General features: G+C 42.1%; 1 protein-coding gene across 1 annotated transcript in view; it reads left to right on the plus strand.

The window, feature by feature from the left end:
* The window catches only part of Plcl2 (phospholipase C like 2), a 191,592-nt gene that overhangs the window by 84,287 nt on the left and 84,141 nt on the right, over positions 1-23,164 (plus strand). Inside the window, exon 2 of the mRNA XM_052745608.1 lies at positions 20,517-23,003. Within this exon, the coding sequence (XP_052601568.1) occupies positions 20,517-23,003 (2,487 nt within the window). The remainder of the gene's footprint in view (positions 1-20,516; positions 23,004-23,164) is intronic.

Consider the following 23,164-nt stretch of genomic DNA (forward strand, 5'->3'; position numbering starts at 1 on the left):
TGGGGTTTGCTTTAGGCAAAGCATCACCCTAGAAATACCAGGGAGATTTAGAATCTAGTTAGAACAGTTGTTGACCTTGAGAAGCCTGGCATCCTGACCTGCACTACCTGGTATGGTAGCCATTGACTCCCTGTGTCTGTTGATCAGGAAAAGGAACTTAGTCCATATTGAGAAAGGTGATGGATGCAACATAAAACAAGAAAGCAGATTATTTCAACTATTTTTATGTTGATTACATGTTGAAATGATGGTGATTTGGATATTTGGGGATAGATAAATTACTAAAGTTTATTTCATTTGTTTCTTTTTTATTAAAAATCTTACACAAGTATATATTTCACTTTTTATAATTTAAAAAAATGTAACAATTTTTTTTGGGTGCAGTTGATCTATAGGATATCCTTTCACCCTTCTGTCACCATCTGTAGGAGCAAGTATCCCTATACCAAAAGATAATTCAAGTGTTCCCCGTAAGTGCACATGTTCTAACTGTAATAAACAGTAGCAACTGAAGTATAATAGGATAGGAAATCAAGGCGTAAGGTTTATAAGCCCATTATTGTGTAAAATCATGATTAATTTGCATAATTTTTTCTTTCACAGTATGATAAAATTAGTAGTAATACTGGGACTCAGGGTTCTAGGTGTTAGAGACAGACTAGAAATAACAAGAAAGAAAGAGATGTGGTGGCAGGGGTAGGGTGGGGGGCATCCCTGTGGGATGATGATTACTTGGTCTTTGAATCTACTGGAAGTGATACAGGTAGGAAAGAGAGCTCTGGTCAGGCTCTGGCCTGATGCATCACAGAATAGGGTGATGAGGAGGAGGATTGGTTGCAGACCATGTTGATTACACTTAACATACATTCAGATCATCAGACTTTAGTGAAAATGTTTCGTGTTGTTCTGTTTGACGCTAGACTGTAGCTAGAGTTTTCCTGCCTGCCCACAGTCAGGACAAATCTCTCTCACCTGCCAGTCCCACAGCCGCTCAGACCCGACCAAGTAAACACAGAGACTTATATTGTTTACAAACTGTATGGCCGTGGCAGGCTTCTTGCTAACTGTTCTTACAGCTTAAATTAATCCATTTCTATAAATCTATACCTTGCCACATGGCTCGTGGCTTACCGGCATCTTCACGTACTGTTTGTCATCGTGGCGGCTGGCAGTGTCTCTGACTCAGCCTTCCACTTCCCAGCTTTATTCTCCTCCTTGTCCCGCCTACACTTCCTGCCTGGCCACTGGCCAATCAGTGATTTATTTATTGACCAATCAGCAACACACTTGACATACAGACCATCCCACAGGACTAGACAGCAGTGTCAAACAGACATTCAGTGACCCTAGACATTCAGATCGTCAGATTTTAGTGAAAATGTTTCGTGTTGTTCTGTTTGACGCTAGACTGCACCATTACTTTAGTCTCTGTTCAGGGCTAGTTACTCTGGCCCTAGTGAGGCAGAAACCAAACACCAGCCAAGGTGCTCTGTAAAGATATGGTGAGTTCCCTCAGCATAGCTTTTGCTTCAGCAAGGGATGTTGGAGACCACTGGCCACCCAACTTCCTGCTTAACAGTAAAAGAGCCAAGTGTTAGTAAATAAAACATGAAGCATTTGCCGGTGGCTGGGTTGTTAATACCCATTAGATTAGCTTGAGTGCTGATTTCAAGTAAACTACCTTCTTTCTCACTGCATAGCTAATTCTGGTAAATGAGTCTTGAGAACTTGTACATCTGTGTTGGTTAGTTCTGTGCGGCGGATCAGCCACCACTTTTATGACCCAGGGTACTCTTGAGTAGGGAGAAGTGAGAAATATTAGCTAGAAAGAGATACCGAGATGACGAGAGGAAAGACAGAAACACAGGGTAGTCTCTGGAGGGCCTGGATCTGAACCCACCAGTCCAGAACTTTATTCCAAAGGGCTTTTTATCACAAAGACCCCCCCCCCTTGCGAGATACAGCCAAGTGTAGACCCTTTCAAGCATCTGATACTCAGGCTCGTGGTTCGGTCCTCTTCTTTATACAGACCTGCTGGGCAAAGCAACCAGGAAACCCAGATGGGCTCCAACAGTTCTGTCAACTTGATGAAATCTAGAGTCATCTGGGAAGATGATACCTCCATTGAGAAAATGCCTCCATCTGGTTGGAGTGTAAGCAGCCCGTGGGGCATTTCCTTGATGAATTATTGTTGTGGGTGGGAGGGCCTAGTCCACTCTGGGTAGTGCCATCCTTGGGTAGGTTGCCTTGGGTTGTATAAGAATGCATGCTAGTAATCCAGTAAGCAGCACTTCTTCATGATCTTTGCTTCAGTTCCTGCTGTTAGATTCCTGGCCATACTTCTCTTCATGATGAACTATAGGCTGACAGAAGCCTTTCCTCCCCATGTAGCTTTTGGTCATAGCCTTTATCGTAGCAATAGAAAGAAAATTCAGACACAGCCTTTATCATATCTCCGCCTGCCTTTCTAAACCCGGCAAAGTAGTTACTTTCCTCATTTTATGAGACTGGTTGTTGATGTTTTAAGACGGGTTCTCCTAAGACCACACAGCCAGTAAAGGGGATCTGCAGAACTGAAGTCAGAATGGTAGTGTGGGTGGAGACCAGGCGGCCGGGGAGAGGCCAGGCGACCAGCTTTGGGATCTGACTTTGCACCTGGCAACTAGAGCTTTGAGCACTTAGTCATTGCAGGCACCCAACTAGAAAACAGTATTAGAAACAGAGGCTGTCATCAAGGGGAATGTGCAGTGATGGAAGAACCAAGCGGTCAGATGGATGCTGAAGCTGCCAGATGTTGTAAACTGCAGAAAATTGCCTCCATCCCATGATATGGCCGTAAAGAGCAGATCGTCCCAGAGATAGGGGCCATAGGAACCCAGAGGGGATGCAGTCTCTGCTGGTGACATCTCCTACCCCTTTTCAGGGAGAGGAGGAAGAGACCCACTGCACTGTTGCCAGCCAGATGTTATCACCCAGAAGGTAATTGGTGGCATGGGTCTAAGAAGGACTGCAGGGGGCCAGTCATCAGCCACATGGAGCTGGACAGGGATCAGGGATGAATATGTCTGCCAGGGTCAGTTATTTAACCTCTGAAATGTAACCTCAGCCATCCCTGAAAGGGAGATGGGCTGAGCTTCCTAAACCACTATGTAGTTTGGAGAGTCTGTCTACATAAGGGTTGTATTCCTCTTGGCTCTTGAGTACTGTGAACAATTGTAGATTTTTCTTGATCATGATTTTACTCTCCACACTTCATTTTCTCAGGAATTTTCTTCTTTCTTAATTTATAAAGCAACATTAATTCATAAAGAAAATCCATTACATTTTATAGATCAAAGAACCTTCTAATTTTGTCAGGCCATAATGGGCTGCAAGAGCTAGTACAATGCAGAGGGCTGATTTTTTTTTTCTTATTCTTCGTCCTAGCTTATACCAAAGTTATAATCTTATTAAATTAAAAACTATTCTACAGCAATGCTTTCAAAAGCAAAACTAAATTAGTTTAAAAAATTTATAATTGGAATAAAACATGATTCAGCTAAAACTCCAGCTTTTTCCAGAGACAAAATGTGATTTCTGTTTTGCCATTATAGCTTCCAGTAAACCTGAGTGAATTTTACATCATATTTGGGTTGGGAGAGGGGAGAAAATGCATGAAATTAGATTTAAAAAAAAAAACCTTTTTGCTAACTTAATTTTCGATGCACATCTCTAATAGCATAAGCCACAGACTAACCTTGCAAAGGGTTTTTGGAAATGTTAAATTTTGGGGTGATAGCAGGATGTAGGAGAGTCCTAGGTTGTCAGTGATGGTACTGAAGTAATGATGTCCTTTGTATGTAACACATTTGTATTTGGCTCAAAATGGAAGTGCAGTACACTTGCTTATGAATAGGGCAGGGACATGAGGTAGCAATGAGCATAGTTTATCACCAGGAGCACCATCTTACGGTCTATTACAAAATCAGTGGGGCCAGCCCATCCACCAGTGTCTTCAGCATCCGCAGCACCTCACTTCCTTGTTTTATATCCATGAACTCCCACACAATCTCCAACACCTGCCTTCCAACAACTGGTCCCTTTGCGAAGGGGCGTTGCTGCTGCCTGCCCTTTGGAGTGTGCCTGTGTGCCTTGGTTAGCACATAAGCAAACGACAGTTCTTCTTTATGTTGCTTTGGCCCACCTGGCAGTGCTGTACCTCACAGGAGTCACCTGAGAGCAGGACTCTGCAGCCAGGAATGTAGTGCCACTTTGTGCTCCCCATGAATTCTTTGCCAATCAAAGACAAAGTCCAGCTCGCAGCTGGCTTCAGTCTCCATTCTAGTCAAGTGGCTAGGAATTAGTTAAGGGGCCATTCCCACAAAGGGCCAGAGGGAGGAGGAGCTGTAGCACCCTCGGGATACAAGCATGAAGCCGTCCATTATAATGGTCCATACAGCCTGCCCACTTGGTTGCAGGCAATGAGACTAACCCCGACCTGGCCATCAGCTGTAGATGGATTCCAGACCTCGAAAGACAAATTGGACCAGGTACTGTCTCCAGCCAGACCAGCACTTTGAGCCTGCCTGCCTTCCAGTCAGGATGGCCCTGTGGAAGGCCTGAGTTCTCAGTGTCTGGTCCTGCAGAGTCACAGATGTTTCCATCCTTCCTATTGTGGCATAGTTATTAGTATCCACGTTTCACTCATAAAGTACCACCTTTATGTGTTCCTGTCTGAAAGTATCTATTCACTCTCCACAGCTATATATTCACTAAATGCCAGAGACTTTATGTGCTCTCTGCTCCTTCTGGGAGCCTTCTGCCCCACACCAGTTCATTCCCTGCATGCTTTCTCTTAGGAAACCCGGCTTGAACAAGCTTTACGGAGGCATGTAACTGGTAGAAAGGTCAGCTTCCAACCTCAGATCACAATACTACTTAGAAGTGAGTGTTAGTCATGGCAATCTGATTTGGGAATAAGGATAGCATCATGTTTATTAAGGGGTTTTGGTGATTAGTTTGTAGGTAGACTCAGAATTTAGTCCTTTGTTTTCTGAAATGTTGTAATGAAATAAAATACAGTATAATTAGATATGACATTTTAAGATTACATTATAATACTTGTATATAAAACCTAAGCATTCTTTGTAAATGCCTGTATTTCATTCTCATACCCATTTCTGGAGTATAATACAAAGCCTTTCTAGTTCCAGCTCTCAGAATTAAAGTTTTCATGATGTATTCTGTAGGATTGCCCAAGCTTCTTGGTTCTGTAGTTGGTACAAAATGATGCATAGACTATTTATTATGTTATTTAAAGCACAGAGCATGTTTAGGATTTTAGAATGACTTGTATGTGTCCTGTGAATTAATTGTGCCTTGGGGCTGGAAATAGTGACACAGATTGGTTCACAGAAGCAGTTACACTGCTTTAGTTACTGGTGACACATGCCATTTACAATACATAAATGATGAGACTGACTCTTTGTAAAACTGCTTTTTATTTTGGTTTGGTGAGCTGATTAATTTGGAAGAAACTTGTGGCTTTGAAAAGGTATCCTGCAGCTCAGGGAAGTGGTAGACGTCGACCTTTGGCAGTCCAGCTTGGCTCTCTCTGCTTTGCAAATGCTCCACACCAGTCTCTTGGGTCTTCTGGGTTTCTGCCATATAGGCATTGACATTTTATTGATTCCTTAACCCAAGTACAGCTTTTAATTTAACAAAACAGGAGACTTGCCCTGGGCATGATATAAAGCTTGAGAGTTTTGATGCTCCATGCCAAGTAGATACAAAGAAAGTGAAAGTTATCTGCACATCAGCAAACACACTGGATTTGCTCCGGCAAATAGGAAATAGGAAAACAGAGATCTTGGATTTACTATAATTTTTAAGGTTTTTAAATAAAACATTTTGAGCTATAGTAATGAAAATAATTTGAAATAATTATAGGTATTTTAAACCTATCTTTAAAATGCCCCAACTTCTCTGTTGTCTTCTATGGTCATGTTTCAAGTGGTAGTCTTTGTGTCTATCCAGTTGTTCATGTGGGTTGACAGACTACCAGTTAGGTACCATTTATCATTTAGTTCAGATTTATGAGCATGGTAAGGCAGAAACAAGACAAATACTTGCAAAATGGGCTGATGATTCTTAAAGCCGTAAAGCAAACAAGGCCTTTTCTGCTTGTTGACCTTGAAAAACAGGTGTTGAGTTGTATTTTCACACAAGGAAGTGTGACTTATTATCGGTTTCATAAATGTTTGTATTTGTTCTATCTGGTGCAAGGGCATGCATGTACTCCAGGCTGTGGAGGCCTTCACAAGGAGGTACTCACTCCTCTCCTACTGAGGTTGGCCAGCCCACAGCTCACATCTGACTTCTCTCTAGTCTGCTTCTCTGCTTTCTGCCCCATAAGTTTCTCACAGTGTGGTCTCTTTGTGCTTGCTCTGATTACCCTTACCCACTTTGCCGTTTTCCATAAGGATCTAGCTCAAAAGTTACCCTTTGGAGCCGGGCGGTGGTGGCGCACGCCTTTAATCCCAGCACTCGGGAGGCAGAGCCAGGCGGATCTCTGTGAGTTCGAGGCCAGCCTGGTCTCCAAAGTGAGTTCCAGGAAAGGTGCAAAGCTACACAGAGAAACCCTGCCTCGAAAAACCAAAAAAAAAAAAAAAAAAAAAAAAAAAGTTACCCTTTGGGAAAAGCTAATGGCAAGGCCAATCTCTGCTGCATCCCCAACAACCTTGTTCCTTTGGGGCTATGTTTCCCTTCTCCTCCATATTAATTTCCCCTTCTTTATTGAATAAATCCCTTTAGGCAGAAACCCGTGCCATAATCTCTTGTCTAAACAGAGACTTTTCCTTTTAAACTGCCAATTCGTCTCCCTATTTGTCCTTCCCAGGATTTTCTGTCCTCACTGTCTCTGCCCTCACATCCCTTACCTCTAGGCCTTACCTATTACCCTAAAACTCACTTGCTGAGGTCACAAAAGAATTCTCAGCTGCTAGGTTGCAAACATACTTCAAATAAAGGAGTGAAAAAACATGATGCACATAGAGTATAAGATGGCAGGTAAGCCGGGCGGTGGTGGCGCACGCCTTTAATCCCAGCACTCGGGAGGCAGAGGCAGGCGGATTTCTGTGAGTTCGAGGCCAGCCTGGGCTACCAAGTGAGTTCCAGGAAAAGGCGCAAAGCTACACAGAGAAACCCTGTCTCGAAAAAAAAAAAAAAAAGATGGCAGGTAAAATTCAACTGCCCAGTACTAACGTAAAGTATGAAGGGATGGGATAGCCTAATCAAGGCAGAGAAAGCCAAGCTGGATTTAAACAAGAACGTTCCTATTCTGTGCTATCTACAGTTTAGATTCAGAAGGACAGTGAGTTTAAATATAAAAGGATAGGAAAAGATACATCATACAAACAGCAATCATAAGGATATTTTAAATTATTTCTCTTATTTTGAGATTAGGATATAATCACACTCTCAAAAAAGAAAAAAATCAAATTGATATATTCTTTTCATTTGATTGTTATTGTTACATAACGTATATGTGTGTTTAAGTATACACAAATATATAAATACAACCTGCTGAGTTTGTTTTTGTTGTTTGTGTGTGTATAGTTTTAGGGCTGACCACTTTGTATTGGAATAACCAGTTAAGGAGTTCATCCCTGAAAGAGGCTAATTCTTCCTCTCTCATTTGTTACCAGTTGCCTATAATTTTTTTGTCTAGGGTGAGGACCCTGTGAGTTTTTTCTCATTCTGAGGCATTATATTTTAATCTACTTTGTTTTTAGTATTTTAGTTATGGTCTTTGAAGATGAGATCATATTATTAAAATTAGGTTCTTTTTTACTTAATTTAGAAGCCTAATTTTACTCTTTATAGGATGTATTGGACAACTCTAGGTTTAGTATAATGCTAGGCTTATGGAAGATTCAATATGTAATTTTTTTTGAGACAAGGTTTCTCTTTGTAGCCCTGACTGTCCAGAAACTCACTTTGTGGTCCAGGCTTTGAACTCACAGAGATCTACCTGCCTCTGCCTCCCAAGTGCTGGTATTAAAGGCGTGCACCACCACCACCCAGCATATAAATGTGTTTTAAAATGTGGAATAAATGCATGCTTCAGTGAGGGAAGGACAGTTCAGAGATTTCCTTCCTGTCTTTGTAAAAGTCACTGTAAGCCAGAAGCATTTAGAAGAGAGAGATTAGTCCACTCTCAGTTGCATAATTCCCAGAATGCCTGTGGTATCGGCTAGATGTCTAGGTTAGAGCAAACTTAGGACGTGGGGATGGACCCAAGCTGATGAACCTGAATATTTTGTTGCAGGAGGTAGGTTGTGTTTAGGGAGAGATGGGATATTCAGGAGTACAAACTACTGATGAGCGTTTTAAAGCCTGCCAACAGCAATGACGCCTGACGGCAGAGCTGTGTTCTAGCTCTGAGTTCCAGATTCGGGGCCTGGGGGGCAGGAGGCAGCATGGCTGCTGTAGAGTAATGGAGGGCTGTGTGTTACACAGATCTGGTGAGGGTTTGGGTTCATTTCTCTGCTTCTCAAATCCTTTGTCCCCTTACTTGTAACATTAAGGTAAGCATACTTGTCCTCAAGTTGTTCTGAGGATTAGAAAGGAACAAAACATTTAGTTCAGTGTCAGTGCATGGATACTACTCACTACTTAGCAGAAATGGCAATTGCTATATTAACTTTTTACAACTTAATATTTTTATTGATTATTTGGGAATTTCACATCAGTACCCCTATCACACTTACTTTCCAGTCCTCCCAGCTCCTCCCCCACCGATGTGACACCCTGCCCAAAAAAGAAGAAAAATAAAAAAAAAAGAGAAAAATGGTAAAAAGAAAAATGAAAAAGAAAGTAAACAAAAAAACACAAGTCCAATTTTTTGTTGCCCATGTACTCACTGGAGCATGGTCAAACTTACAGTAGCCAGCCCCTTAAAGAAAACAGTCCAGCTGGGCTGTGGTGGTGCACATCTTTAATCCCAGCACTCGGAGGGCCAGCCTGTTCTACAAAGTGAATTCCAGGACAGCCAGTGCTGTTAGAGAAACGCTGTCTTGAAAAAGAAAAAGAAAAGAAAACTGAGTCCTTCCCCACCTGCCCCCCACCAGAAGCCATCAGTTGTGGAGAGCTACACTTCAGCATCCTTATCACAGTTTTTAAGAGTTCTCTTCAATGTTACTCTTTTGGGGGTGGCATAGGGGTTGTCCCAGGAGCCTTCTATTTCCCTCTTTCTCAACTGTGAGTCTTCAGTCATTGATGCCACTGCAAAAAGTAACTTTCTTGTACTGTAAACAGTAATTGGGAGCAGATTGGATCATGAACTTCCACATGGTTTCTGGTGACAGCATGGACCACAGACATCTACATGGTCTCTGGTGGCAGTACAGACCATGGGCACCAACACAGCCCTCTGCCTCAGTGAACATGACCAGTAGAGGCCACTCACATCAAAATGGCCTCTGGCAGCAACCTGGACCACACATATAATTAATATGGCCTCCTGTGGTAGTGCAGACTACAGAAGATGCTTAATATTGCCTCTCATGGTAGCAAGGGCCTTGCACATCCACGTGGTCTCCAGTGGCAGCCCAGACCACAGATATCCACATGAACCTTGGGCTTCAACATGACCTGGGGCAGAGGACTATAGATACCAACATGGCTTCCAGAGGCAACACAGACCATAGAGGTCTTTCGAGGAAGTCTAATTAAAAAAAAAAAAAACGAACCTTCATCTCAGATATCCTGTTGTTGCTCAGAACCAGGATGATCATGTGACTGGGCAGCGTATTTGGGGGCTAAGTCTGCGAAAGCTCCAGGCTGCTGCACACCACCCTGTTGGCTCTACTTAGCAATGACATGTTCCCCGTCCACCCTGTCCATAGCAGCCTTCCCTCACACCTGTTGCCACCATCAAGTCTCTAGTTCCACCTCTCTCCACCTCGCACTCACCTCTCCATTTCTCCATCTTTTCAACCTCTCTGCCGCATATTCGTTCATCATAGTGGCATTGGAAACTGCAGTGTGTCACACAGTATATTTTTTTTTTCCCAAACAGCTTTACATGCAAATACTCATTGCAACGAGTAGTTGCATTGGGTCAAGGTTTCTGGTTTCTGAATAAATACTGGACTATTACTGAGATTTGTCTCGGATATCTTGCTGTTGCTCAGAGTCAGGGTGATGTTTTGGCTAGACAGGAGGTTCAGGGGCAGGTTCTGTGTGAGCTCCTGGCTGCCACACACCTCCCTGCCCTCCATGTCTGCCACCCCTAAGCTCACCAGGCTCCAACTTCATGCTTGTAGCAGCTCCACTACCCTGTACTCTACCTCTCCCAGAGGGCAAGCAGTGCGAGCGGCGGCAGCAGCAGCAGCAGCTCCATGCTGGGGGCCATCTGGCAGGCCTAGGGTGGGCCCTATTCAGTAACAACGACATGTTTCTGCTGGAGCCCTAGGACACCACACTCACACTCCACCTGTTCTCGGTGCTGACCACCCTGCGGCTCACCAGGCATGACTTCTGAGCTTGTAGGATGCAGGGAGCACCTCTGCCTAGTGCTCTCCCGTCGCCCAGCAGGCAAGCAGCACGGGCTGCAGCACTGCAGCTCCGTGTGGGGATCTGCATCTGCTGGAGCCCCAGACCACCTTATGTCACCTCGCCTAGCTGACAGCAGCCCATGGCTGATCAGGCTCTTGTGCTGCAGCCCATGGCTGCGTCGCCTCATTTGCCGCTGCTCTGCTCTGCTCTGCTCTGCTCTGCCATCTTTCCGTTTTTTGTGAGTCCACTTTTGAAAGCATCTTCCTAGAAGACTTTTAAGGTTCCAGAGTTACTGCTGTCTCAGTGGACTCTCTCCACTGGGTCACCCTTCAGAGCCTCTGTGAGTCTCTAGCTAGGACACTCTAGAATGTAAGACAAGGCTTGTTTCCTTTAAAAATTTACCTTCTACTTGAGATGAGACTAACCCACATAAAACAATCAGAGCACCAAATCAGGCTATCAGTAAGTGTTGAATTACAGAGTAGAGATGACAAATACCGTATGGTCTGGAGAAGAGACAGTTCTACTGGGAACTGAGCTAGTGTAGACTCATAAATCCTTTGAAACTAAAAAGAATATTTTACAGAGAGCTGAGTTTCCCTTTGATAGGATTCATTATTTTGTGCCTTTTCTTATTTTTTTCTGATACCTTTAAACATAGAAATTTTATATGTATGTTAACTATTGGATTTTAAAAGGATCCCAAAAAGTTTTCTCTACCAGATAGAAAAATTGAATTATATGAATTCATAATATAATTTTGGGCCAGTGCCTTAAGTTACTGTTCTGTTGCTGTGGAGGGACACCATAACCAAAGCAACATATTAAAGACAGCGTTTAATTAGGGGTTTGCTTACAGTTTCAGAGGGTGAGTCCATAAGCATCGTGGCAGGAGCATGGCAGTAGGCAGCCATGGCACTGGAGCAGTAGCTGAGAGCTTTCCATCTGATCCACAAGCAGGAGGCAGAGAAAGTGACACTGGGCCTGGCTTGGGCTTCTGAGACCTCTGAGCCCATTCCCAGTTACATACCTCATCCAACAAGGCCACACCTCCTTTTCCTTCCAAAACAGTTCCATCAACTGACACCAAGCATTCAAATATATGAGCCTGTTAGGCCATTCTCATTAAACCATCATAAGTAGCTTTCCTTAAGATTTAATTTTTAAAAATGTAGATTTATTAAAATTTCTAAGTGAAAGAGTTGCTGTTCTTCAGTCACTGTGTTTGATCTGGCCCATGGCACGAGCTTTCCCTCTAACAGCTGACTACTGCATTGTTATTCCATTTTTCTCCATCCTGATCAATGCAGTATTCAGGGTGTAAAAGAGGAGAAGACTAAATATTCCTTCTACATTATCTTTGAAATAATGGAGAACCAGCACAGTTTAGGAGTGAAATATTAGTGATGGAGACAGTGCTCTTAGAACTGGCCATGGACGAAACTAAGCAGTCACATTATGTGATGATGTTGTATACCTTTTCACATTCAATGCAATTTACTAGAAAGTTTTCAGCCATTAGTTATATGATCACATCTTTCAATATCTCTGTGGTGTATAAGTCAGCAAGCTCTGTAATGTGCTGCATATGAAATTACTAGCTGGGCATGGTGGCATACGCCTTTAATCCCAGCACTTGGGAGGCAGAGCCAGGCGGATCTCTGTGAGTTCAAGACCAGTCTGGTCTCCAGAACTTGTTCTAGGGCATCCAGGACTACACAGGGAAACCCTGTCTCAAAACAAACAAACAAAAACAATAAAAAAATTACCACCTATGAGAAACACTGACAGTTTCCACATCAAATGGGGGCTGCTTAAATACCATTATTATAGGTCATAAATTAAATGCCTTAGTGTCAATTTTTCCGCCTGGGATGTAAAGTCTAATTTATAGAAGCCCTGAGCTTTTACTATTAAGTTTTCATTACTGACGAAAACCCAATGAACTTTATTGCAGTTTATATTAGACACACATGTAAGTCATGGTTTTGTAAATTTACCTTGAATAACTGTCTCAGCAGTGATGAAATATGTCACTAAAACACTGTTGTCGTGAAAATGCTTTTGCATCTATAGCCTCTGATTCCATAATTCTAGACCTCACTGTTTTAAGGGAGTGTAACTTGTCACAGCAAATGACTTGGATGCTTTAACCTGACCTTGAAAGTGCCATTGCACAGAAATTAGGAGTTGCTTTCTTCCTCAGAGTTGAACACTGGAGGTGAATCTGCACAAGAACTGTCGTGAAGGTGAAAGAAAAGCAATCATCTGAAGAAGTCTGGTCGTAAACTGCTCTGAGTGAGGTCATTGGAATTTTATGATGACCTTTGCTTCACATTTGCATTTTATATGTGGTTATTTATATAGAAATTAAATTGTTGCGAGTAAACTACATGTCGACTAGCATGGGCTTAGTAATTAAACTGATGAAATTAACATAAGGCTTTGAGAAATGGTTTACTTATTTGTCCCCTGGAGGAAGATGTGCAATGCTGCCTCTGGCTGCCCTCCTTCACCAGGAGCCAGAGGAAGTCATGTGCAAACCTAAGTGATCAGACTATTCCAGTTATGGATTTCCAGTGGTATTTTGTTTTGCTTTTCTCTTATGAAGAGCTCTCCTCAGCCTACAGTATATTTCACAGAATCTAATAATGTTAGCTATGCAAAGTTCTAGGCAGCACCTAAAGTTCCTCTCAAGTGTGAACTAATTTTATCCCAGCAGCTCTGTGCGGCAGCTGCTTTACGTAACTGGCGAGGGACGGATATTTCTTTGAGGCCTGTTGTACTTGTGGGAAAACTGAGGCACAGCTAATCATGTCACTCCGGCCCACGGTATTCTGCCCAATTCTGTGGGCAGTTGCTAAACTAGAGACTATAAGTTGTTGAACTAGATTGTTCTAGAAAAGCATTCTGCAGTTGTCAGAGTTTTTTCTGTGATTGGTTTTGTTATCTTTATTAATGAAATGCTGTTTATGTCTCTAAGTTATGTAATTTATGGTTTTCTTCAACCCGTTACTCATTTCTTCCTCCTTTCTTTTTGATATTATTAAATTTTCTTCACAATTCTATAAAGCATCCTTTCCCTTCGCTCTAGTTTTTAATAAGTTTGGCATGCTCTCCCAGGGAGCGATAATTCTTTTCTTCACCCTGTAAAGCATTTGCTAGTAGCGCATGGTCCTAACCCTCTTAGGTAAAGGGGGATGGGTTTATCCTTCAGAAACTACTGAACTGAACTGGGACTCCTCAGAGACTGGCTCCTGCTCAGGGACGCCTTTGTCTTTGAAAACACAGAGCACTTCAGGACTACACTCCTTGAAAAGAAGTGATTGTTCCCATAAAGTTGTCGCACATTCCTAAGTAGACAATGTGTGGCTTCTAGAAAGGTCTTCTCTAATCCATATCAACTGTATTTGTTTGTGCTTCATTGTGTGTAACGTTACTCTCTTCTTGTCTTAAATCCTTTCTCCTATCAGATTTTCAATTGTTTGGTTCTGATATTTCTAGTTGTGTGTGTTTGATTCTGCTTGCTCTAATTGTACAACATCCCAGGACACCGGCTCTTCAGATCTTTGGCCTTGTCTCTTTCTCCTTACTTGCCCCGGCTTCACTTTCATATGATAGACAACGTCTCTTAGATGCTCTGGGATTATTTGTATTTAGTTAACTTCTTCCTCTTTTCATGTTTTCATGCTGACTTGTTCTCAAGTTCACTGAATCTCCCTTCTCTTGTCTAGTCAGCTTATTAACTTAGTAAAGGAATCATCTCAGATGAGTTTTGAGTTTTTGAAATAGCATTCCCTTGAGCCATTTCTTACAGCCCTCATCTCTCTTTGGAGATGCTGTCCACATTGTCCACCTTTCTCACTGGATCTTTTTTCTTTTCCTTTTATTGAAAATTGGTTGGTTTTTTTTTCCTCTCACATAATATATCCTGATTATGGTTTCCCCGCTACTCCTCCCAGTCCCTCTCACCTTCCCTCTCATCCAGATTCACTCTCTTTCTGTCTCTCATTAGAAAACTAACAGTCACCTAAGGAATGGTAATATAGTATAATATTATATAATATAATAATATAATATAGTAAGATAAAACAAAAACTAACACATCAGAATTGGGCAAAGCAAAGAGAAGGGAAAGAGTCCAAAAGAAGGCATAAGACTCAAATGAGTGCATTTGCACACCCAGGAATCCCATTAAAACTCTAAACTGGAAGCAGAGGACCTGGTGCAGACCTGTGCAGGCCCTGTGCTTGCTGCCTCAGTCTCTGAGTTCATATGAGCTTTGATCATGTTGATTTAGAGGGCCTTGTTTTCTTGGTGTCCTCCATCCTCTTTGGCTTTTACACTTCTTCTGTCTCCTCTTCTGCAGGTTTCCTTGTGCTGTGAAGGAAGGGATTTAATGGACACATCCCTTTTAGGGCTCAGTGTTCCAAGGTCTCTCACTCTCTGTAACTTTCTGATAACTTTCACATGAGCCAGAATCAGCATTTGACTATACCTAGCCTTTGCTCAAACGGTCCTGTACTTCTTCACTTCATCTGAGTAAATCAGTGACCTCTAGAATGACTGCTTTGCCTCAGCTCGTCTTCCCCTCCCTTGTCTTAGCAATTACATCACAGTTTTAAAGATGTGTGAGAACTCTGCAAGGTGACCTGCTAGACCTGGCATGACTACTACTCCAGTGCAGAATTGTTGCCACTGAGCTGTGCTGATTGATAAATAAAACACCGATTGGCCAGTAGCCAGGCAGAAAGTATAGAATAGGCAGGACAAACAGAGAGGAGAGGCTGAGAGGGGGAAGCTGGAGGAGAGGCCAGTCTGCTGTCCAGGGAACAGCATGTAAAGGCAGCAGGTAAAGCCACGGAACACATGGCAACGTATAGAGTAACAGAAATGGGCTGAGTTTAAGTGTAAGAGCTAGACAGTGGTAGGCCTGAGCTAATGGCCGAACAGTTTAAATAATAAAAGCATCTGTGTGTTTATTTTATAAGTGGGCTACGGGACTGCTGGGGCTTGGCGGGACCCAGAGAGAAACTCTCTAGCTACAAATCGTGCCCCATGTGGGGCGCCAGATATTGGTTTAAATATTATGGCAACTCCATGTAGTTAAAAGGGAGGTTTATTTTGTGGGGTAACTTACAAGTGAAGGGATAGGTTACAGGGTCTGGGAAAGGTGTAGTGCAGTCCAGCGGTGTTCTCTGAAGAACTCTGGTCGGTCTACCTCCACTGTCCAGGATCCAGGAACCAAGAGAGCTCACGGATCTGGATCTCGGGTCTTCAGGGATCCTCTCTAGGCTCCGCCTTTTAGGTGTGACAGTTACTGAAGCCTCAAAGGGGGTGGTTCTTCCAGGTCAAAGCTGAAACGGCTACCCCCTACAGGTTGTTTTGTTTTCCTTTACTAGTTTTTAAAAAGGTAGAAATTTCCTTGGTATGGTGTTTCTCAGCTAATCCAGACTTCCCTGATAAACGTACAGATTGCGTTCCTTTCTTCCATGTTACTTCTAATCCAAATGAAACAGCTTCATTCCAAACAAACCTCAAACAAGGGCTGATTTGTTCTCACGCTTTGCCCTCTCGCCCATCTGAGACCCCCTGCCTGGACACTTGCTTCCCTTCTTAGCCCTTAGACCTTCTTCTGCTGGGATATTGACCCTGGATAGTGATGCAGCGTTTTTGAATGGTGTTCATTGAGGAGTAATCAACTTTCTGTTGTGTCACAAATCACTTTGAAAGGTAGGGGAAATACAGTAGGAAATGGCATGCTGCCTGTGTGCTTGTGGCTAAGCCTATATAACACAGGTTAGGCTCTTTTCCAGGAGCAACTCCATCAGTGCCCACCACTTGATTGTGAGCAGGAGAAACGAGGCCCACCTCATCTCAGGATGAGAATTTATGAACTCTTCCCATTATGAAATTGCTACTGCTTAGATATCCCAGATGGCCTACTAATTTTGGTGACAACTTTCTATTAACTAAAGTAGGCAGTTTTTTCAGGAAATACGTTTTCCATTCTACGAAATGTGGTTCTTTTCACTTTCAATGCTTGATGTGAGTCCTATAAAGATTTCTATTTCTCCTGAGTTTTCCTGTGGTGCAGGCATTTCCTTAGCCTCTTCATATTCATTGCTTTTCCTAAAATAATTCTTGGTACAAAATTGCTATTCTGTTAATAACTTTTCATTTATGTCTAAAGGAATCTTTAAGCATTTTTTATGATTCTTTATAAAAAAAATTACAAATTTTCCAAGTTGCTAGGGAGGCGAACCCCTTAGGAAACCATTTCTCACCAAGTCCAGGCCATTTTGTATGCTCTTTCCCTTGCTGTTGGTATGTGCCCTGGAGGAGCAGGAATGTTTCATCAGAATAAGTTTTCATATTGTTGTTTTCTCCACTCCAGAGTGTTAGCTGATGAGTGCTTGTACCAGCCAGCTCTGAGAAGTAAGTTTTAATATTCTTAAAACTATTTGAGACATAGGAAGTTAGGTTCTTTTTCTGTGGTTTTAGAAGATTAATGCATGCCAGATCCACTTAGTTTTGTAGTTAAAATCTAAAAAGAAAATAAAAACCCGTATATATGGCACATATAGTTTGAGTCCTTTCCAATATTCAGTTTAACACAACTTGTATTAAGAAACACACAGTGAATTGATTCCAATTCTGCTAGTGGCCAGCTGTTTAGCCTAGGCAGTGCTAAATCACTGTTGGGTTAAAAAATGAAGGCCAAGTTGAAATAAGCAGGGAAGGATAGAATCCCGGAGTTAGGTGGTGTGAGGACTGATCTGCTATCTCACCCTAGTTCTCTTTCTCTCTTGCTCAGGTACTTCTGTCTTCCCCTTCTTTTGGCTTGGCTCTAGGGAACCCAGCTGTATATATGTCTTGGCATCATGTCTACCTGTTTCTCTCAGCCAGGAAATCTGGTCTAGCTAATGACACAGGTCAAGTTCACACCTCTTCTCCTTATTGACCAAGCAGCTTAGGAAACAGCTTACAACAGGAAAACTATTTATTTTGGCTAATAGCTTGAGAGGCTTCAGTCCCTAGTTACTCGTCTTCATTTTTTTCTGAGCCAGTTGTAAATTGGAATAACATAGTTGGGAGCATGTGGAGAAACCACTCACCTCATGGCAGCCAGGAAGCAAGAAGTAGAGAGGAGCAGGGAAAAGGTACACCCTTCCCTTCAGGGGCATGCTTTCCTTTCTTTTTCTTATTTTTTTAATTTTTTTGTTTTCTTGTTTTTTGTTTTTGAGACAGGGTTCTCTGTGTAGCTCTGGCTGTCCCAGAATTTGCTTTGTAAACCAGGTTGGCCTCAAACTCAAGTAGATCCATTTGCTTCTGCCCCCAGAGTGCTGGACTAAAGGCATGTGTTACCAATCCCAGCTCAAGGGCGTGAATTCAATGACCTTCTTCCTCTAACGAGGCTCTACTTGGGAAGTTTTAACCACGTCAGATATTCCAAGTGGTTATGAGTCCATAAAGGGAATACGCCTTTCATAGGGCCAAAGCCCTCGTGACCCAGTCACTTCCCCAAGGCTGGGCTTCTGAGTGTTGCTGCCTGGGGATCAAGCTTCCAACACATAAGCTTTGGGGAAGGAGGTAGTTAAGATCCAAACTGCAACAGTTTGTAAGTAAGCATGTCTTCTCCTTGTGGCTCCTAATGGCTTTGTCTGCTAGTGAGGAAGGAGAAACAGTGTTTTCATTCAAGTCTTGTTATGGAGAAGACAAGATGACTTTGACTAACACAGATAGGAAGGGGAGACTGGCGAAGAGTGCCCTTGCTATCATTATTTCAGGCTGTGTTTGGGTGAACCTTGTGAGTGTGCATCAGTATAATCATTGGCCTGGTTTGTAAGACAGAAGACAGGACTTGTAGAGCCACAGGGCAGTGCTGAAGCTGCTACCTGTCCCACATCCACTGCCATGAACTCATGCCTGTGCTTTGTGCATTCTTTGAAGAACTTTGTTCAGTCCTCTCCTTCTTGATAGCTAAGAAAATCACGAATGTGAAATGTGTCTTTTGTAGCAAATTAGAATTTGTTGCAGTAAATTATTAATCAGTATAAAAATGAAAAAAATGGAAAATGCTGAGGAAATACTATATATTTTTAATGGATCAGTAGATAAACACCTCCATTTAACTTTGTGACTTCATTTTACCAGTAGCACTCTGAAGTGTAATTTATAGATTATGAAATTCCCTTACTAAATTAACATGTTGCCCTTATTAAAGGAAAATGTGTCTTTTTAGAGGCAATGATGCATTTTGTTCTGACAAATAGGAAATTTATACATTTTTTTCATGGCTGACTACAAATTTGATTTCGTGCCAACTCAAAAAAACACGACGTATGCTTTAGGGGTTTGGAGTGACTAAGATACAATAAATCTTACAGATGCAATTACCACAGCTTTTACCTCTTTTGTAGTTTATCATTCTGATGATATAGTTAGAGAGAAATACAATGCCTGATGGCTGCATGTTTTACTTTATATCTCAGAGCACAAAAACCTCCATGGTTCATTTTAAAACTTTGAGGAAAATGGTACCCATATGATTTAAAGTTTAAGTTTAGTTACCCTCTGCAAATTGCTTTTGGAAGTATAGATAATCAAAAGTAAGAATAGTTTTAAACTTCAGATATAGATAGTTTAATAATGGCTTTTTAAATATAGAGATTTTTATTTACATAGATGCTGTGTGGAGCAGGAAAAGCAGCATTGCCTTTACATGATTACATTTTTTCCCTTTTTTATTAATGAAAGTTATACAGTCCCACACCTCTGTTCCTATTCTGTTCCTTATTTATGAATACAGTAAGTTGCTAAAACTGTATCACAGATGTCGTATACTTCCTGAGAAGCAATGCTGTCTTTTAAGATCACCAAAGATATTTGTAGTCATTTCAGCGTTTTTTTCCCTCTCCAATAAAGGTATCTGCATAGGAAAGGTTTGAAATATACAAGTGAATATGAGTGTCAGCTGTTAGATGTGAGTGTGTTGAATTTTGCAGGAAAGCAGAGGGTGAAGTAGGTGCTCCCTGAAGCTTTACTTGGGTAGCACTGTAACCCATATTTATATTGGAGGTTCCTGAGCCACAGCATGAAAATGCACAGCAGCAGGTTTTCATAACTCCAACTCTGTCATTGTAGATGCACTCCAGCTGTAATCTATAACTCCTCTTCTGCCCAACACGACTAACAGTAATCTGTGTCTACCTGAAGTTTGCAGGACCATGACTAGCTTACTGTGATACTGTTCAAAAGCCAGGAATTCATGTCTATCCATTTAACATACACTTTGTGGGTTCATGCTTAACCATTTCTGGCCTAGTCATGTATAGAGTTCAGAAATAAAATACTCAAAACATACTAGTGAACCCAAGTGGCTAGAAAATGTCTTCCAGGCTTTAGTCTCTACACCCAGCATGTGGGATGCTTCTGAATACAGATCCCTTCACCATCCCTAGAGATCTGATTGCACAGACTCAGAAATCTGCATTTTAACCAAGTAACATAGGTGATTTTGAGGCATGTAGGGCTAAGTCTGTAGGAAACACTGATGTAGGAGATCTGTATCTGCATAGGCACATGAGTGGTGTAGTTGCAAAGGCCCCACACACAGGTGGGTACTGTGGTTGGCTTAATGTTCTTCTCTTGATGTCTTGGAATTCTTTTGTGAGGAAAGGAGTTCTGTATTTCCTGAAAATTGTAGCCAGGTCTATAGACAAGTCTCTGCTCTCTGTGATTGGGATACCTTGTCATGCATGAGTACGCTTATTAAGCAATACTTCCTTTCCTATTGGCATTAGACTGAGTCTCTAAGGTCTCTTCTAAGCCTTAAAGATGAACAGCTGTCATTCATCACAAGAGCCAGAATAGGAAATCATAGCATACATTTTTCAGGGAATTAAAATGTAATTCCTTATCTGAACACGAACACCTGCGTTTATGTTGTCCTCACACACTTTTCTCCCCTCCAGGATGGCACGAAACAGAAAAGGGAGCGGAAGAAAACTGTGTCGTTCAGCAGCATGCCAACAGAGAAGAAGATCAGCAGTGCCAGTGACTGTATCAACTCAATGGTTGAGGGTTCTGAACTCAAAAAGGTTCGGTCAAACTCCAGGATTTATCATCGGTATTTTTTGTTGGACGCTGACATGCAAAGCCTGAGGTGGGAGCCATCTAAGAAGGATTCTGAGAAAGCCAAGATTGATATCAAATCTATCAAGGAAGTAAGAACAGGGAAAAACACAGATATATTCCGCAGTAATGGCATTTCTGAGCAGATATCTGAAGATTGTGCATTTTCAGTCATATATGGAGAGAATTATGAGTCACTTGATTTGGTTGCAAATTCTGCAGATGTTGCGAACATCTGGGTGACGGGACTCCGGTACCTGATTTCTTATGGGAAACATACACTTGATATGTTAGAAAGTAGCCAAGACAACATGAGGACTTCTTGGATTTCACAAATGTTTAGTGAAATTGATGTAGATGATCTTGGACATATAACTCTGTGTAATGCTGTGCAATGTATCAGAAACCTCAATCCTGGTTTAAAAACAAGCAAAATTGAGCTTAAGTTCAAAGAATTGCATAAATCAAAGGACAAAGCTGATACTGAAGTCACAAAAGAAGAATTTATTGAGGTTTTTCATGAACTTTGTACTAGACCTGAAATTTACTTCCTTTTAGTCCAGTTTTCAAGCAATAAAGAATTCCTTGATACCAAGGACCTTATGATGTTTCTTGAGGCAGAACAGGGTGTAGCACATATAAATGAGGAGATAAGCCTTGAAATTATTCACAAATATGAGCCATCCAAAGAAGGTCAGGAAAAGGGCTGGCTCTCCATAGATGGGTTCACTAATTACCTGATGTCACCTGATTGCTACATATTTGATCCAGAGCATAAGAAGGTCTGTCAGGATATGAAGCAGCCATTGTCTCATTACTTTATAAACTCCTCTCATAATACATACTTGATAGAGGACCAGTTCCGGGGCCCCTCTGACATCACAGGGTACATCCGTGCTCTTAAAATGGGGTGTAGGAGTGTTGAATTAGATGTGTGGGATGGGCCAGATAACGAGCCTGTGATTTACACAGGCCATACCATGACCTCTCAGATAGTCTTCCGCAGTGTCATCGATATTATTAACAAGTATGCATTCTTTGCTTCTGAGTATCCTCTCATCTTATGTCTAGAAAATCACTGTTCTATTAAACAGCAGAAAGTGATGGTCCAACACATGAAGAAAATTTTAGGAGACAAGCTGTATACAACATCACCCAATATGGAGGAGTCTTACCTGCCGTCTCCAGATGTCCTGAAAGGGAAAATACTAATCAAAGCAAAGAAGCTGTCTTCAAACTGCCCTGGTGTGGAGGGGGATGTTACTGATGAAGACGAAGGAGCAGAGATGTCTCAGAGGATGGGGAAAGAGACTGTGGAACAGCCCAACCAGGTGCCTGTGAAGCGCTTCCAGCTTTGCAAAGACCTGTCTGAACTGGTCAGCATCTGTAAGTCAGTCCAGTTCAAGGAATTTCAGGTGTCCTTTCAGGTGCAGAAGTACTGGGAAGTGTGTTCATTTAATGAAGTGCTTGCCAGCAAATATGCCAATGAAAACCCCGGGGACTTTGTAAATTACAATAAGCGTTTTCTTGCCAGGGTCTTTCCTAGTCCAATGAGAATTGATTCTAGTAACATGAACCCTCAAGATTTCTGGAAATGTGGGTGTCAAATTGTGGCCATGAACTTCCAGACTCCAGGACTGATGATGGACCTGAATATCGGCTGGTTTCGACAGAATGGGAACTGTGGCTATGTTCTTCGACCAGCCATCATGAGGGAGGAAGTCTCCTTCTTCAGTGCCAACACAAAGGACTCTGTTCCCGGGGTCTCACCTCAGTTACTTCACATTAAAATTATCAGTGGCCAGAACTTTCCCAAGCCCAAAGGGTCCGGTGCCAAAGGTGATGTAGTGGATCCTTATGTCTATGTGGAAATCCATGGAATTCCTGCTGACTGTGCAGAGCAAAGGACAAAAACCGTGAATCAGAATGGAGATGCTCCCATTTTTGATGAAAGCTTTGAATTTCAAATCAACCTCCCTGAACTGGCCATGGTGCGCTTTGTAGTGCTGGACGATGACTACATTGGGGATGAGTTTATTGGCCAGTACACGATTCCCTTTGAATGTTTACAGACGGGCTACCGCCATGTTCCTCTGCAGTCCTTGACCGGAGAAGTCCTCGCCCATGCTTCTTTGTTTGTCCACGTGGCCATCACTAACCGAAGAGGAGGAGGGAAACCTCATAAAAGGGGCCTTTCTGTGAGGAAAGGGAAGAAGTCCCGCGAATACGCATCTCTGAGAACACTGTGGATTAAAACCGTAGATGAGGTGTTCAAGAATGCCCAGCCCCCCATACGGGATGCCACGGACCTGAGAGAGAATATGCAGGTGTGTGTTCATGGTTAGATTTCTACTTGTATGTCTATGATTTCTGGATGTTTATTTTTTGCAATAGTAGATTTAATTTTAAATACTTTGAAATTACAACTGGTTGTTAGAATGTTTATTACTGGTCTCATTTCTCATCATTTAAACTTCCAAAACTGTGG

This window comes from Peromyscus californicus, unplaced genomic scaffold (assembly GCF_007827085.1).
Source record: "Peromyscus californicus insignis strain IS unplaced genomic scaffold, ASM782708v3 Scaffold_19__1_contigs__length_69161282, whole genome shotgun sequence".
In the NCBI taxonomy this organism is placed as follows: domain Eukaryota; kingdom Metazoa; phylum Chordata; class Mammalia; order Rodentia; family Cricetidae; genus Peromyscus; species Peromyscus californicus.